Raw genomic sequence first — 17,744 nt, 5'->3', positions numbered from 1 at the left:
TTATTTAATACGCTTATTGTGGAGTGGGAAATTAATCTCTAGTGTAGAAATACATTGTTTAAAAAAGAAAAAAACTTCCTCTATAACATGGAGATTAGAGAGACCTAATCAACAAAGCAAGAATGAATAAGAAAATAGTCGAATAGACCGGTTAAGACTATAGTCCTCCACCATGTTGATGTATATATTTCTGTATACTTTGGCATGTTCTCGATTTTAGTATCCAATTAGAGGAATCTTTGAGATTGTATTAGTCATAGAATAATATACAAATGGATGCAAAGATTCTATCTAGGTCGCTTCAAGGTCTCTGGGTGAGTTTGCACATATAGTGCCTACTTTTGCGGCGACACTTTCGCCAACATAAACAGAAATCTTCAGTATTAGAAACTATATTTATTCCATGAATCAAATTTTGGTTTTGGTGAGTTCGGCTCCGATCACCATCATGGGATTGGTCAGTAGGGCAGATCATAAGTTATTTTCAGATCATTTACTAACACAGCCTCACAACGGTAAATCAAACACACAACTTTCTGAGAAGAAATCACTCATTATTATGAGACAGATAGAGAATAATGCCATGCTGATTGATCACATGCCCATGTTTTTCGGAGCAAAAATGTGTGAAGCATTTTGGCTACTAGCTGATTTGGCATGAAAAAACACACTAGCTGTACACTTCGTGATCTGACTCAGATGGATGCTGGTTTTGTTCTATTGGGTTTAGCTAATTTTTTTATTACAAGCCAGAATCTCAAGAAATTCCATTCTGGAAAAAACAAATAATTGAGTTTATTTTGATTATGTAAATCAGGCTAGGGTGGAAGAAATTTCTGCAGTTTCATCTGGACAAAAAACTCTAGATCTGTAGTACGAAGTGCGTGTAACTTTCTCCTACTTGGGGATTTGAGAAATTATAAATCTCAACTATAACACTCAACTACAACATCTAACATATTTTGAATTAAGAAATGACACAACAAGATTTGATTGTTTTTTAAATAGGTTTGAACTTGTTTATGATCACTCAATATCACGATTTTCTAATTTAGTCTCCCATCCTCGATTTTACAAATTAGTCCTTTCAAAATTCTTTTCCATTACTAAGTTGTCCTCCTTATGTTTCAGCCGTTTCTTCTCACTATTGAATGCTCGTTTTCATACTTAGATTCATAATTCAAAATTTGATTTTACTTTTCAATATAAGTATTATCAATTTTTCTAAACCCTTAAATTCTATTCCTGGATATGATTTTTTTATCAACTGTGTTATAACGCAATTGCAAAGTATTGAAGTGTGAGATTTTAGTGTGGATTTTTTTTTGTCTGAGCGAAGAGTCTTCCACCATGTCTCTTAGCTGCAAATGAGCGAGCAACATTGAGATCCCATAATTCACTCACTCGTGATGAGGGTACTACATAGCCAACAAGAGTATGTGTCGAGGTGTGAAACATTGTGGTACATTAAGAACCAATTGCAAGGTATGAAACTTGGGTCTTATGGGATTTATAAGACCTACTCTACAATAACAATGGCTAGTTTTTGTGGTTCGGTTGTACACATGGCTCAATCTTATGGGCCTTTTTAGTTGGCTAATATTTGGGGTGGTAAGGGGATGGGAGTTTTCACAGCACACAACAAATGGTAAACAAGCAAAGAGTAAACAAAATTCCCTTATTGTTAACAGCAACAAAACAAAATTTAACAAGCCAAACTCATCATAATTGAGGTCTATTTTAAAATTCCGTAACTAATCTACTCCATTAAGCTGAGTCAGTGACTTAAGAGAGACTACAACAGTGCCCTGTTATGTACATCCCAAATGCCTAACTGACATGAGCCAAACAAAAGAATAAAATTATTGCATTGGCATTTTGACAGCACATTCCACAAATCCCCTTTGTTATAACCTAATTATAAGAAGCCAAATCTTTCTTTTCAATGTAGAAAATGTTCAAGTTTTAATCACTGGACCTCTGTACAGCCCTCTCCGGATCGCAAACTCATCAGGAGGTTGAAATTCTTCCAACCAAGTCACGTCAGAGACGGTAACTCCATTCATCTCAAGAGTTTCTGCAATTCAAGTGAAGGTTGGCAACATGGTATGGTTAATAAACAGAACATATCATGCATGAAATCACTTAGGACACTAAAGGGACAAGTCTACAGGTAAAAAGGAAACTGCTATAGATATAAATCAATTACCTGGAAGATCTTTCCTTGAGGATTTCTGGAAGTAAGAGCAGTGTCTTCCATTGTCTGAAGAGTAAGGTGGAGATAATATGTCAAAGATTGCACAAGGAGTGATGGCACGAAAACAGTGTATGTTTCCTCCAAGGGTAGGATAAAGAACTGTTGTTCGAGTTGGTGCTGTCATCTCTTTATCTTTGACAAGCTTTGCAGCTCTAGCTGTCAATTAACAAATTGGTTGTGAGCCAATGAATAAAAATCATTAATCATTATTATCATGACCCAATTATCTGAAAAGCTTAAACTGCTAGGTGAAACACATGAATGATTTTAAATTATATTTCTAATATGCTCCCTCACGCAAGAGTCCGCTGGACTTGAAGAGTAGACAATGCACAAGCATACATTTTTTGTACTGAAATTCAATTTTTTGTTAGAATAATGGGGGCAACAAGACTCAAACTCTAGAGCACTTGATCATAGAGCCTCTAATACCATGTCATGAACCAACTATCCTGAAAGCTTAAACTGTTAGGTGAAGATGCATGAATGATTTTATATTATATTTCTAACAAATATCAATTCCTGAGTGAGGAAAAGACAGACTCAAAGTTGAAAGCATAAGAAAAAATAATAAAACAGTAAAATGAGCAGATTGGTCATTATTAATCATTGATCATCTACCGTTGCAAGCTAACATAGCCATTTTTTATGCCTAGCAAGGTACAAAAATCTAATGCTGCATTGAATGATACCTACAATAGTTGCAGCAAATCTAGTGGTTGAATATCATTAAACATGGCAGGGTGTCTGAGTATCAAGAGAAATGGCTATGTATCTACATGCTCAATCCATGACGAAGGTTGGTTGACATCTTGACACTGAATATTATAACTTCAATAGGCATTGACTCACTTTACTTTCATTTGCAGGACAAATTAAAAGTATATCCAACATTTCATGAGCACATAACTTTTCCTCTACTTAAAGAAAGAGACTTTCATTTGAAGAATCAGTTTTTCCTAAGCATGTAATACGACAGATACAGGATGTCTACATATTGACAACCCTTTGAAAAGAGGAAACAGGGAATACTTTTCCCATAGACATGCAAATACATGCTAAATAACATTACATGCTTAAGTATTTTCACGGAAATGGTTTGCGTAACCCTAAATTTATTCACATAAGCAAGCACATCAAACATATTCCCCACGATGGTATCAAAATTCAGCTTGCAGACTGCTTTTTTTTTGTCCATTTCTGCTCATTCTAGAGGTGGGGCTTGACATGAGAAATCATAAGCTCAATCCATTACTAGGTATGCAAAGTCAAATGATATCAATCATGTCGTCAAAGTGAGGGTGTTAAAATTTTTGTTGCATCGCTCTCCTAAATAAATACTAAGGAAACAACCAAATAGTAAGTGTTCCCTAAATTTGAAAACTGAAGAAGACCACTGCAAAGAAATTTAACTAGAACTTAGGTACCAAGGCATGGTCTACACTGATTCAGCAACAAAAGCATTTTAACAATAGATGTGGTTGAGACAAATAGATCAAATGAAGCCACAATTGTCTTATCATAAATCATGTCTATTGACCAACAAATTAAATCTACATTGTTCTTGATAATTTAACCGATAGTTTTTCTTAATCTCCTGCTACAGCAAACTATAGGACCACCCTCCCCCTGTTATACTCTTCTTATTGGGGCTTATATAGGTCTTCTCTACATATGATATGCCCAAACCACTAAGACAATAGTCTACCTTCTTTTTCCATAATAACTATCCCGACCTTTTCTTAAATGCATTCATTCCTAATCCTATCTCGTCATGTGTCCACTAACTCCAATTGTCATATTTGTAACATTGAGACTATTTTTCTGTTGGTTGTCTATAGTGATACTGATGAAGACCAAAAATGCAGTACTGTACAAACTTTGACAGCTAAAAGTAACACCACCATGTCAAAATTAATTTCCCTATAAAAAGATTGACAACATAAAACTTTCCCATGAGCAAGATAAATTGATATGTAATTGCATCATGTACTTGCCCATGAATGTTCTGGCTAACCAACATCTAACTGCCGAAACAAATCAACCAGTGTTTATTAACATAAAAAGACATAACTTTTTTTGTGACACTTACAGCTATAGATCATAACAAACTTTGTGCAACTATGAAGCCATCAATTCACATGTGCTATGTAAGAAAATTGAATACAAATTTCTTAGTAATCAGAGTGGCAAGTATGACATGGCAAAAGAAATTATTCAAACCAAAAAGGTCAGGAAGAATATGAGAGAGCCCACAGAAACTTCAGCAAGGTAGAGAGAGAGAGAGGTGGGCGGGGGGGGATAGAGAGCACCAACAAAAGGAGTATCATATTATGGCCACTTTGAAACGAGTAATCAAAGAATAAAGATACTCTGAATAATAAATATCTACACTAAAATTAGTCAGTTATTGTAGGTATTTAAGTTCATTGTGATAGAATTAAAACCATGTTAGGATACTATAAGAACTTGTTTACTTGCTGATCATGTTCTTATATGACTATAGAAGGCCCTAACATAAGTGAAATGGGATACAAATTATAATCACATGAGTTGCAAAGTTTTGTGATAAAAGACTAAGCCTGATGCAACACTAGCACATGAAGAAAACCTAAAGACAATGCCTGCAACACAGAAGTTCCAACATTTCATGTAGCTAATTACTTTAATTTTTAAGAGGAAGTCTTTTTCATTAACTAAGAATTGTCCATTTTTAGTTAACTAAGAATTATACAACAATTCTTCAAGGTTATCAGAGAGGAATGGAGTAAGAATCTAACACTTCACTGAGAATTGTCCATTTTCACTCCCCTTATCCTTAATTGTTCATTAACTAGACGTCCAATCTGTCAGTTTAAAGTTTCGAGATAATTCAAGCATTAAATGCTTATAATATTTATGACTTTTCAGACCATGTATTAACATCAACATAAGTCAGATATCATCAATTAATTTTTTAGCACACATGCTGGCTTTATTTTTCTAGTTGGAGGTGGGAACAAACTGTTTTCAAGAACGATGATATAAAATGATGCTACTTTCTTTGGACAGAACAGAGCCAAAGAAGGGGTCACCTCACTCAACACTTGATGTCCACCCTGATAGAGGATACAGAGAATAGGATTAACATAAAAGTTTGAAAATGCCATAAAGAACATACCTTCAGATGGATCAGTTGGGCCTGGGAACTCGACCCAGTCATAGGATTTAACATGCACTGAACCATACAAGAGCTTGCTTAACACTGTCATTCCAGGATGATTATGGAGAGGAATAACAGATGATGGGGGCATACAAAAGATTCCAATCTGATAAAGAGAAAAATTAATGACTAAACTTCAGTAGCTAGGCAGCTGTACCCAATATAAAAACCAGGTTTTATTAAAATTGCTGACTGTGAATAAAAATAATACATACAGAGAAGCTGTCACATTCATGCAAATGCAAGTATTTTATCGGTGCTGGTGGCTGATGGTTCCCATTACATTCAAGCGCTGAAGCAGACCAATTACGAACCACTTGTGCCTCCTGTTCGAGACCAACATCTATTGGCTTGATTTTTTCTGAAACAGTATTAAGTTGAAAAGGTTAAATCTCAGTTGGGCATAAAAATGAATATGTAGCAGGATAAAAAAAACTACAACAACCCACAAGCTTTTTCCAACTAGGTAGGGTCGGCTACATAGTTAATAGGACACCATAAAGCTTAGTCATATATTAAATTTAAACTTGTATTTTTTATCTTTAAATATCTCTCAATGATTTAGCCTACAGGTTTTATCGGTCTCCATCTAGCCCTATAGGCTATCCTATCACTGGTCAACCATCCTACTATGGGTCTTCTCATTACCATCTAAGACGAGACTCTACCATCTTTTCAACAATGGGGTTGCATCAAATTTTCTCTAATAACTGAATTTCTTATCCTATCTTTTCTTGTGTATCCACTCATCTATCTAACATTCTCATCTTTGTAATACTAATTTTACTTTCTTGTAGACTGTTTAACTGCCCAACATTCAGTCTCATACAATATTGTAGGTCTTATAGTTGTGCCGTAAAAAAATTCTTTAAGCTTGAGTGGTACTTTTATATCACAAATCACACCTGAAGCTTTCCTCCATTTCATCCACCTTACTAGGATGGTTGACATCTCACTTTACCACCTGGTAATTTTGTATGATGGACCAAAGATACTGAAAACACAATACTTGTGGTATAGTATGATATCTAATTTTCGTGCTAAACTTACATTCCATACACTCAATTTTACCAGGGGGAAACTGTGTGTTTCGAATGCTTGCCTAAATGTCTCTAACTTTTCATTTATTTCTTTTCATGATTCTCAAAGTAATACTATATCACAAAAAGTATGCACTGAAGCACCGTCTCTTGGATCTGTTCAGTAAACACGTCAATAACCATGATGAAAAGATGAGGGCTGAAAGTAGACTCCTGATAAACCTTTGTAGCCTTGTAGGTAAGTCTTCAGTATTTCCACCTTGTGTTCTCATTTCTCACACCGTCACACTAGTCATGACCCCCTCATGCATATCCTTGATTTCTCAAAAGTAAGCAATTCTAACTCCTTCCTGTTCTAGAGGTTAACACAAAACCTCTCTAGATAATCTACAATGTGTGTTTCCCAAATCTATGACTACGAAAACCATGTGTATATAGCTCCGATATCTCTCCATTGGTCTTTCTAGTAAGTATATATCTTCCATGGTTGATATCCCCATAATCCAAATTGATTTTTTGTGATGTGGGTCTCTTGTATTCATCATCTCCTTCCAAATTTCAATTACTCTCTCCCAAAGCTTCATACTATGACCTAACAGGTTGGTTCCTCTATAATTTGCATAGTTTTGCATGTCAACTTTGTTTCTAAAAATAGGAATAAATGTACTCCTTCATTCATTCAGCATGCTTATAGACTTCAAAATTTCATGGAACAATTTTTGTGAGTTATCTTATGTCTTCTTCTACAATCTCCCCCGATGCCTCAATAGGTATGTTTTCTTATCCCACTGCCTTACCAAGTCCATAGGCATTCCTTTCCCCTTTAGTGCTTAATGATTGGTATAAATCATCACATGCTCTTGTTTTAGCTTCACTTACCACTTTCTTCTAATGATTGGTATAAATTTACACTTATATATCCAAATTTGCACAAAGCCTCCAAAGCCGAGCATATATAAGAAACCTTTAATATTAAAAGTCACAAGCTCACAAAGGTTTTTCAGCTGGATATGAAAATCTGGCCACATCATACCCCAAGGTGTAGCACAGTTTAGGTATTTTGGATCTATTTTACAAATGGCTGGGAGATTGAGGAGAAGTGACACATAGGATGTAACCAGATGACCGGTACCAAAACATATTTCAAAAGGTTTATCTGATTTAATGTGTGCAGTAACATGTTGATATTTTATAAGCAAGAAAAACTAATAAATGACGAATTGAAATGAAGTTCACAGCAAAAGTTCCATGACAAAACTTACCTTATATTTCTCTTAAACCATCCTATAATTTAAACAGAAAACAGTAACCATAGTTATTAATCACGCATGATAGCTGCGCTAACGCGTCGTTGCATCATGGCCATATGCCGCTGCAATGGCCTACATTGCATCGCACTTCACTGTCGCGGCCCTAGCGATCGCTATCGCAGTGGAAATTGACCTTTAGCGTGTTATCCCGCTGCAATTGCAAATGGGACCTCAAAACCCGGAAAAAAAAAAAGGGAAAAAAGGGGGGTCAAAGTCTGAAAAACCCTTGACGAGCATAGTCTTGTCCCCACATACTTCCAGTTTGACAGTAAGAAAGTATCGAGAGCCTTGTTCAATCTCTAACAGTGGTTTGGACAAAAACCATGGTTACCTTGTGACCCATTGATTGCTCCGGCCAAGTCCTTCTTCTACCAGCCAGGCTCTCCATTCCTCTTTCTGAGTTTACAGTCACATGCCCTGTTCTTCATGTCCAGGTCTGTCGTTTTCATCTTTTGTCTTCTGCGGCTATTTTTCTTTGTTATCTCAACTATTCTGCAAGTTTTATGTCACATCTCTTCTTCATCCTTACCTTCTGCTGTCTTTCTTTCTTAAACAACTTTGCTGTTGTTTTAAATCTTAAGCTTGCTTAAATTCACACTCTTGATACTATGAACTTATGTATTTAGCTCAAAGTCCATGACATTTTGATTGTTAATTATGAATATAATAACTCTGAGAAATGCTTGACTTTTGAGCATTTATATATATATAGAAAATGTCAGTACAGCAGTCATTCCGCTATGCACCATCCCACTATAGCAGTTTTGGGGTTGGCAATTACACGCCGCTATCCAGGATTGATAAATATGACCATGACCCTTATTTCACTTTTGAAAAGGAGAATTAGTTCAACCAAAACTTTGAAGAGAAAATGGTGACTTGTATTAAATTTTTATGAAGAATAGAAGGAAGCTTAATCACAACTTTCATTACTGAGCCTCAAAAATTAACCTTAAGCCTGGAATTCCTTTGAAAAGACAAATGCCTGAAGAGGAAAAGAGAAGAGAAAGAGAGAAGGCTTGCAATTTTCCGTACATAGTATAGAACAATCAATTATTTAGACCAGTCTATTCTCTTTGTGTCACAGTTTTTACTCATCAATAGGTATTACAACTCATCAAATGGACCTATGTGTTAAACTAGATTGGACAAACATTTAGGATTTGTTTGCAAGTTTAGTTTGGAGGGGAGGGAAAAGAAAGGGTAAGGGTTTGAGTTTGAAAGCCCTCCAAAACCCCTCCAAGACCCACCTCTAGTTATTTTGTGGAGGTCCCCCAAATTGGGGGTTTTAGTGGAATTGTGAGCTTCCAAACAAGAGGAGGGCTTCCCCTCCCCTCCCCTTCCCCTCAAAGCCTTCCCCTTCACTCCCTCAAACACTCTCAAACAAAGCCTTAGTTAACAATGATCAGTCAATGAGATGACAGGGGAAAAGTCTATTTGCAATTGCATGTTATTTACATGATAATCAAAATTAAATATTCCTAACACGCATGGAAACAAAACTATGGTGTTGAAGATAAACATATTCACGTATAACTAAAAAACCAACAAGGAAAATAAGCATTAAGCAATATACCTAACTTCTCCTGGACTTTAGCGATAGCTTCTTCTGACACAGGTCCATCAGGCGAAAAGGACGCTTTGCATAGCCTATAAAGTCTCTGTAAATAAAACGGCATCTTCAAAGGTGTATCGACTTATCTACTCAGAACACAGCCCCAAATTCAGCACAGTGATGACACCTTGTAAGCAGCTTATCAATTGCAATTGAGACTGATATACAATTGGACAATAACTGTATTTTAGTCTCAACCAAACCAACGGGTAATGAATCTGAATAGCTGTAGATGTTCCCACACAGGTAATTTTTTTATGGGCCTATTAAACAAGAAAGACAGATAGCAGAGACAGAAACAAATGAGTTTCACTTCAGTCACAGATATCACAAATCTAATTAGCAAATCACTGTGATCTAAATGTACACATTCGAGACGCTCACGAATCATTCCAAAACACTAAGACTCAATTGCATTTTGTCCTATAGTTTCTCTAAAATACACATCCACAGAAACCTTAAAAAAGGACTATTTTTTACAAACAAATCAACAAACCGCACAACCTTTGCACAGATCAAAAGTAAACCCCTTTGATTCTTTTGTCGCTTCCAATCAACAAAACTGACCCCACAAAATCGAATGTAATTATAATATTCCATGAATAAAACGCTCAAGTTTCTTCCCCACAAACAAAAGATGCATAATCATATAGCGAAAGGTTTACACTTTACAGAACAATACTGAACCAGAGAAAATTTGGGAAAATAGAGACCGACCCATTTAACGATATGAGCTGAAAAATTGTGCAAACACGTAAAAAACAAGTCTTGGAAGAGAAAACACAAATGGGGTATGATGGGAAAAAAACGGGCAAAACCAATGGTTGATGCAGAAAAATGGATGGAAGTTGCAGAGAGAAAACCGTACCTGCGTAACCCATGACTGAGGGGAGAACTGAGAAGGGTTAGATGAAGATTGAAGGGGTTGAAGAGAGTGAGGGATCGCTGCCACAAAGGTAAAAACGAGGAACAGAAGTGGAAAGAGTAGAAGGAAGGAAGGTGAAAAAACAACAAATATGATATGAGAGAGAGACTCGTGAGATGGAAATTTCTTCAACACGTCATCAAGGTTTTTATTTATTTGTTTGTTTTTCTTTTTTAATTTTGGGATTTCTTGTATTTTTATTTATGACTGATATTATAATAATATATTCTATTATATATTTTAATATTATAAATTCATATTATATGTTATAATATTATAATATATTATAATGTATTATTTAATCTCAAAAAAATATATATAATGTATTATTTAATATTTCATTATTTTTTATATATATGATAATGTATATTCTATATTAGTTTCATTGACTTGAATTCATTTAATGTAAGATAATATTTTTAGACTTGATAAAATGAATAATATTTAATTTTAATCTTTAATGGTTAAAACGTCTTATTTGCCATCAAGGGTTTGCTTAATTTTTGTACCCCTAAGTAATAATACATTATACATCCGATTTGTTTTTCTAACTTTTTTAATTCCAAAACAACCCTTTAAATAAAAAATTACATACCCTTTTCTAGGCATGTCCAACATTTTTTGAACCGACCGAACCCGACCGGCCCGTTACAAAAAAAGGCCTCCTCGGTTCGGGCGGGTCGGGTTGCGGGTTGAGGATTAAAAAAAACCGGCTCTGGTTGGTTTGGTTCGGTCGGTTACGGTTTGGAGCCCCGTCCGACCGAACCGACCGAACCTAATATAAAAAAAAAATTCAGCCGGCCCAAAAAAATTCAGCCCAACCGCAAAGCCCCAAACCCAAACCCTAGTATTAACCCGGCTCCTCTCTCTTTCACTCTCCATTGTCCATTCTTCACTTCTTCATTTCTTCTTCTTCCCTTACCCTAGTTCTCCCCGCCGCCACCACCTTTCTCCTCTTCTTCTTCTCTCCAAACCCTACCTTCTCGTCGCTCCTCTGCTCCGCCACCACCCTTCTCCTCATGACCTCATCCTCTGCACCGCCACCACCCTTCTCCTCATCCTCTGCGCCGCCATCCACTGCGCCGCCACCACGCTTCTCCGCATCCTCCCGCCACCACCACCCTTCTCCTCCTCCTCCTCTCTGCCGCCACTTCGACATCTCCATCACACATCTTAAAATCTCCTCACATATCTCAAACCCTAGCCACTCCACCACCACAGTGCACCTGCATGCTTCATCCTCCATGCTTCTCTGATCCGAAATAGTCTGTTCATCTTCGTTACCATCGATTCTGATGTGAAATCACAAGGACGAAGTGAACAATCTATTTCGCATGAGGAAAGCAATGGAATCGTTCTCTCCGGATCTGATCTGACATCGATTTTGTTCTTGGTTTAGTTTATGTTCATCTTACTGAAAAATTAGGGTTCTATGTTCATCAAACTGAAAAATTAGGGTTCTGACTATGTTCATCTTACTGAAATTAGGGTTCTATGTTCATGAAATTAGGGTCTCTGCAAAACCCGTGTAACCGACCCGACCCGCCCGTTACCCGACCAACCCGAAACCAATCCAAACTGACACATCTCATGGTCGGTTACGGGCCCAGTTTTATGTCATGCGGGTTCGGTCGGTGGAGCTTTTTGGGCCCAAAACCGACCGAACCCGACCGGTGGACACCCCTACCCTTTTCCACACACTTTAAATAAAGAGTTTAATTTCTATGCACTGACAGTGTAAAGTTTTTTTACACCGTCAACCAATCAGATTTCAAGAATGTGAGAAAATCTCTCTTTTTATTTAATTTCATTAATTGACGTGACACATCCTTGAAATCTAATTGGTTGAACTTTACACCGTCGGTGTATCATCCTTTTTCTCTTAAATAAAAATGTTTAAACTACAATTTAAACATTTTGTTGGGAAACATGAGGGGCATGGCCCTAAAGGTGAAACAACGCTAAAAGAGAGGCTAAAGCCTCATCGGCGTTTTTATACAAAAAGTTACTGCATTTTGCTTAAGGAAACTGCAACACCTGAGTCCCAAAACTGAAAACATGAGCAAACTTTGCTAGACAGTCCGCCAAAGAATTGGCTTCCCGTAGGACATGATGGAATTGAACCTCCACTTGATGAGGGATCGCACGTCGAATAGCCCCAACCATCTCCAAATAAGGATTGACCAGAATCTTTGATAATGTAACTGCCGCAATAGTCTCAGTAGAGTCACCTTCAATCACTTTCAATCCCTACCAACCAATTCCAATGCGGTGCAAATGGCCCAAAGTTCTGCCAACAATGGATTTGAGGTTCCTAAATGCCTACAGAACCCTTGTAGCCAGTGACCGAAGTTGTCCTTGAGAACGCCACACTACTACAAAAATGGGTTTTCACATCGGTTGAAAATGAGTTTTCACATTGGTTTGCATCAGATGTAAACAAATGTGACGTGGTATGTCCGCACCTTTTCACATCGGGTACACAACCGATGTGGTAAGTATTTTTCCACATCGGACGTCTAATATAACTGATGTGAAATCTATCACTTAAAACTAAACATACATGATTTCACAACGGTTGAGACAAAGAAAACGTTGTGAAATATACACATTTCACATCGGTTTTGTTGCCAACCGATGTGAATTCTTTTTTTTTGTTATTTATTTATTTATGGCACTTTCTTAAATTGGCGACAAATTCTTGCTTGGTCATGTGCTTCATCTCCTCAAGCTCCTTTTCATAAGTACTTAATTGAGCATTTAAGAAGCAGTAGATACATAGAATGATCACAGTTACTATTTTTTTTTACAATAAAAGAGATCTTTATTTTATCATAATCAAAGGTTACTGGGAACAATCCCTCATAGTTGTGACAGAACACAACAAATACAACTAGAGAAATCTGAAACAAAATAGATAGAACAACAAGAAGATGGAAAGAAACTAAACAAACGGAAACAGACAAACAACATGGCCAAAGATAAAACTAAAACTAAGACAAGAAGATAGAAGGAAGCATTTACAATCTGCACAAGGTCATGCATCAGAGCATCATATCACGTGGCAATTTTAAGTGTAGAAACAACATCATACGTATTTTCCCGTTGAAGATGATCCTGCTCTTCTTCTGGAAGTCTTCTGATCTTCTGCTGATAGCTCTTCTTTTAATCAACTTTCTGATGTCTGCTGTCTTGTCTTCTTTCAACTTTGCTCAGTATCTTCCCGTTGAAGAATCATATCACTTGTTGTAGCAGTTTCTTATGATAAGACAATCTTCATCTTTCTTCTTGATCTTCCTTGTCATCTTTGAGTCAGACGATAGAATGTGCTTTGTCAAGCTTCGTCTTTTCCTCGTGTAGACGGTCTTTGCAGATATAACATTTCTTCTTTGCAATCAGACCGTCTGATTAGAGCAAGTGACTAATTACTTAAATCGTCCTTGCTTTCCCCGAGTTCCAATGCATATTGAATTCCAGACGAAACAAGTAGATCACAAGTTCTTAGTTCTTTTGACTATGCTTGTTTGTCCAGAAGTTCAATTCATATGAAGTTCCAAGACGTAACAAGTAAGTCACATTTATGTAGCTCCTGAAAAGTAAACAACAAGGATTCTTTAGATATCATTAATAGACTCTTGGAGGACTCTTGAAAATTGTTATCATTCAAAACCAGATAGACGATGAAGGCGTTTGAACTTAACAAATCTTTGACAGTTGAGTGGTGGAGACGAAAGGTTTGGTCTGATGTGATTGATGAGAGAGAGCGGTGGGTGTAAGACCCCGCTCAAAGCCTATTATTTAATTAATAATATTAAATATTATTCTAGGAATTGTTTGTGTTATATATGTGATATAATGCATTTATAAAAGGTGATTTATTATTAGAGGAAATATTAGGTCTTAGTAATGTTTTGACATCGATGTACGCGACATTACGAGCTTTTTGACTGTAATATTGCTAAGGTTCTACAACGACGTCTTTTAGGTCAAAATTGACCCGACAAAGACAACAAGTCGATGAAACGAGTCGGCGAGGACAATTTCGTGGGCCACACCTTATGGTGAAGTGCTGGACATGATTCTAAAAATATTGCATGAGGGAATATTCCTCTCTTCTGTTTTTGAGGGTTTTATTTAAATAAAATTGGTTTTTATTTAAATAAAATGTATTTAATTATTTTAAAACCTATGGTTTATTAAATAAATATTTTTTGAGCCTTAATGAAGGCTTGGTCGAATTTTTGGAGATGTAAAAGATGAAGAGGTTTTGAAATTCAAATTTGAGGTTTTATGGTGCATTAAAAGGGAAAACATGGTGGTTAATGCCCTTAATCACATGTTCTTGACTTGGTCTTGTGTTAAATGAGATTTTTGTGGGCAAATCTGAAGAGAAGAAGATAATGGGCGGCCAAGAAGAGTGTGGGAGTGAAGGGAGATATTTTCATGGTTTTAATGTGATTTATGGTGTTAAAGGAGAAGGAGCAAATATACCTTATCCCCTCTCATTTCTTCACACCAACTCACCAAGCTCTCCCTGTTGTAGTCGTGAGCTCTCTCTCCCTTTGTCTTTCTTTCCATTTTCTTGTTCTTAGGTAGTTTAGTTTCTAAGCCTTGAGCAAGGTCATTCTCAATATGCTTTGTGGTTGTAGCTTATGTTGATCTGCCAAATCCAGAAGAGAATGATTTCAATCAAGGTGCTTAGAGATGTTTGAAAAAGTGGGGGTTTTCTTAAAGAAATTCATGATGTTTTTATAGTGTTCTTATGATCTTCAAACAAAATATTTTAGAAAGGAGGTTTTGACCATATGAAAGAGAAAGCTTTGTCATTTTTAGGTTTTAAGAAGAGATTTTCGAAAATATCGGGAAGGGATATATTATCGCTAACGATTGACTAATTCGTAACGTTACTATGTCTGTTCGTTGGTAGGACCCTTTCGAGTGTAGACCTAGCTTCAAGGAGCAACCCGAAACTTTTAGGAAAGTGTACCTTCGAGGTAAGGGCACTTCGGCCTCGGCCTAGATAAATTGTTTTGTGATTGTGATTGTTAGAAAGCATGATACAAGGACTATCGATGATATATGTGCTAGATATGCTATATGATGATGATGCAATAAATGTTAGCTAGTGTTATTATGAACATGCCTATATGCCTAGGGTGTTAGCTACATTTATTGATATGCATGCAAGTTATTATGTTATGAGATTTTGTTCATATGAGATGAACGTGAAAGATTTAGGGCCTAGTGACGATGACTGACTTACATGGCATGCATTTGTGAGCCAAGTGACCTGAATTGGGCTCGGTTTCCCACGGATGGTGACTTGGATTGGGCTAGTCGATGGTGACGTTCAGGGGATGGACCTGAACAAAGAACGAACGTGATACGACAGTGCGTTGGAGAGGTCAAACCCCGATCTTCAAGCTGTTGGGCAGTGGTGCGTTGGAGAGGTCCAACCCCGATCGTGGAGTCGTGTTCGTCCTGCCTTTCCAAGAGGGATCGGCTTAATGGATATCCGAAGCGTCTGCATGCATGTGCACAAGCATTGACTAACAATAACTTAGAGATATGAAATAGTTCCCCATACTTGTGAAACTTAGAACTTAATATAGTTCCCCTATTTGTGAATATTAGCTTAGGGAAGAACTTGTGATTGATGGGGTAGTATATCCTACTTATGATATGTGTGTGTTAGAAGTTGACACTTGCTTGTTTGTTGTTTGTTGTTTGGGGCGCTTAACGCATAGACAACGAGAATGCGTGTGATCAGTCGAGATGCGACCCTATACCTGCTTCATGTGGACGACGACAAGGCTTAGGACAACGACCGCGTGACCGATGGTTCAGCTATGGGATTGACGAGAGTAGAGGATGCGAGACGATGTGATGCGAGCGTTGGAGGAGGCCTTGGAGGCACGTGGGTTATGAGTCGGGTATTGAGTGTGATAATTGAGTCTGTACTTGGGGGTGAGCTGAGTTTGTTTTTAGGGTTTGAACCTAACCTAGAGGCCTTCTTGTTGTGTTGTCTCGGGGGCGGTCGAACACTAGATTAATCATTATGTTTTAATTTGAAAGAATCATTGTACGCTTCCAAAGCTTTTATTAGTAAAATTAAATATTCACTCTATTTCTCAAGTTACTACTTCTTTATTAGTGAGCTATGTTTCAAAAATATTTTTATTTCAGCTAAAATTTACCCACGTTTTCGAGAAAGACTAATAAAGTGGCCCCCGAGATTTAGGGATGTTACAGTGGGAATGGCGGTTTTGGTTCAGTTTTTCAAAAGTAATGATGAGTTGTGGTTTTTGAGGTTTGATAACTGAACACGCTTAAATGGTGTAACTACACGTGCCATAACTTTTGTTTGAAAACTAATCCAGTATTGAATGTGTGATGAGCAATATTTAACCCATTTTATATAGCCTTAATTTGTCATTATTAATGATTATTCGTAATTAATTGACCTTGCTTGACAGAGATTTCTATTATTTGGTCTAATTACGTTTATTCTTATTTTCAGGTTTTATTTGACATCAAGGGCATTTTGGAGATTTGCGGAATGAAGATTTGATTGTGCTGGAGTGAAGATTGTATTTTAGGAAAAATTAGGATTTAATTTCGGAATAAATTAAGTTTGATATCTTTCATATTCAAACTTATTTAGGTTGTTATTTTAAAACTCAATCTTTAGGATTTGTTAGGATTTGATTTTGATATCTTTTAGGATTTGATTTTGATTAGGATTTGTGATCTCAGCTCCTATTTAAGGGTTTGTGCTGAGAGAAACAATTACCTTTTACCTTCTACATTATTATTTTATGCAATTTTGAATTTCAGTAATTATTAGAGTTCTGCTAGGGTTTATGCTTTTATTCCCTACTTTCTCCAATATAATTGTTGAATTCGCCCGATCCATGGAAGGCTAATTTCCTTCGAACGAATTCCTTTGCAAAGTATATCGCGCTCTTGAGGTATAGTGCTTAATAGAATTCGCATGATTAGTTTTCTTCATCTCTACTTCCGACTAGGGTTTGCTTAATTCCTTAGGTTCACGAATTAGAAGATGATGTGTGTTCGCTTAGTTCATATTAGGGCGTAAAGGATTCTTAATCGCTTAGTTTAGGAATCTGTGAATTAGTTATCGCTTAGTTAATTAATTCTCACGAACTAGGAAACTAATAACAAGAATTGATCTTTAGATACCCGTGATTGAGCTGCGATATACTGAACGAAGGGATTCGTCCGTCTTTGCTTATCATATTAATCTATTTTTTACTTTCTGCTAATATTTCGAACTGAATCACAAACCCCCCCCCCCAGTGTGTGTGCGTTTAGGGTTCTTAATATTGAATCTGTGTCGAACGATAATCCTTGGGAAACGACCTAGGAGTCACT

At 36.7% G+C, this 17,744-nt stretch overlaps 1 protein-coding gene across 1 annotated transcript; it reads right to left on the bottom strand.

The window, feature by feature from the left end:
- Positions 1–1,664: 1,664 nt before the first annotated feature.
- LOC130742500 (plant cysteine oxidase 4-like) lies at positions 1,665–10,450 on the bottom strand. The gene is made up of 6 exons (XM_057594599.1): positions 10,293–10,450; positions 9,386–9,687; positions 5,675–5,820; positions 5,418–5,565; positions 2,210–2,413; positions 1,665–2,077 (listed from the first exon to the last, which is right to left on the bottom strand). The coding sequence occupies exons 2-6, from the start codon at positions 9,486–9,488 to the stop codon at positions 1,959–1,961; spliced, it is 720 nt and encodes a 239-aa protein (XP_057450582.1). The 5' UTR covers positions 9,489–9,687; positions 10,293–10,450; the 3' UTR covers positions 1,665–1,958.
- Between the last annotated feature and the right edge of the window lie 7,294 nt (positions 10,451–17,744).

Source organism: Lotus japonicus, chromosome 3 (genome assembly GCF_012489685.1).
Source record: "Lotus japonicus ecotype B-129 chromosome 3, LjGifu_v1.2".
Classification (NCBI taxonomy): Eukaryota; Viridiplantae; Streptophyta; class Magnoliopsida; order Fabales; family Fabaceae; genus Lotus; species Lotus japonicus.
The sequence above is the reverse complement of the archived record's forward strand: the minus strand, read 5'-3'. Positions and strand labels throughout refer to the sequence as shown.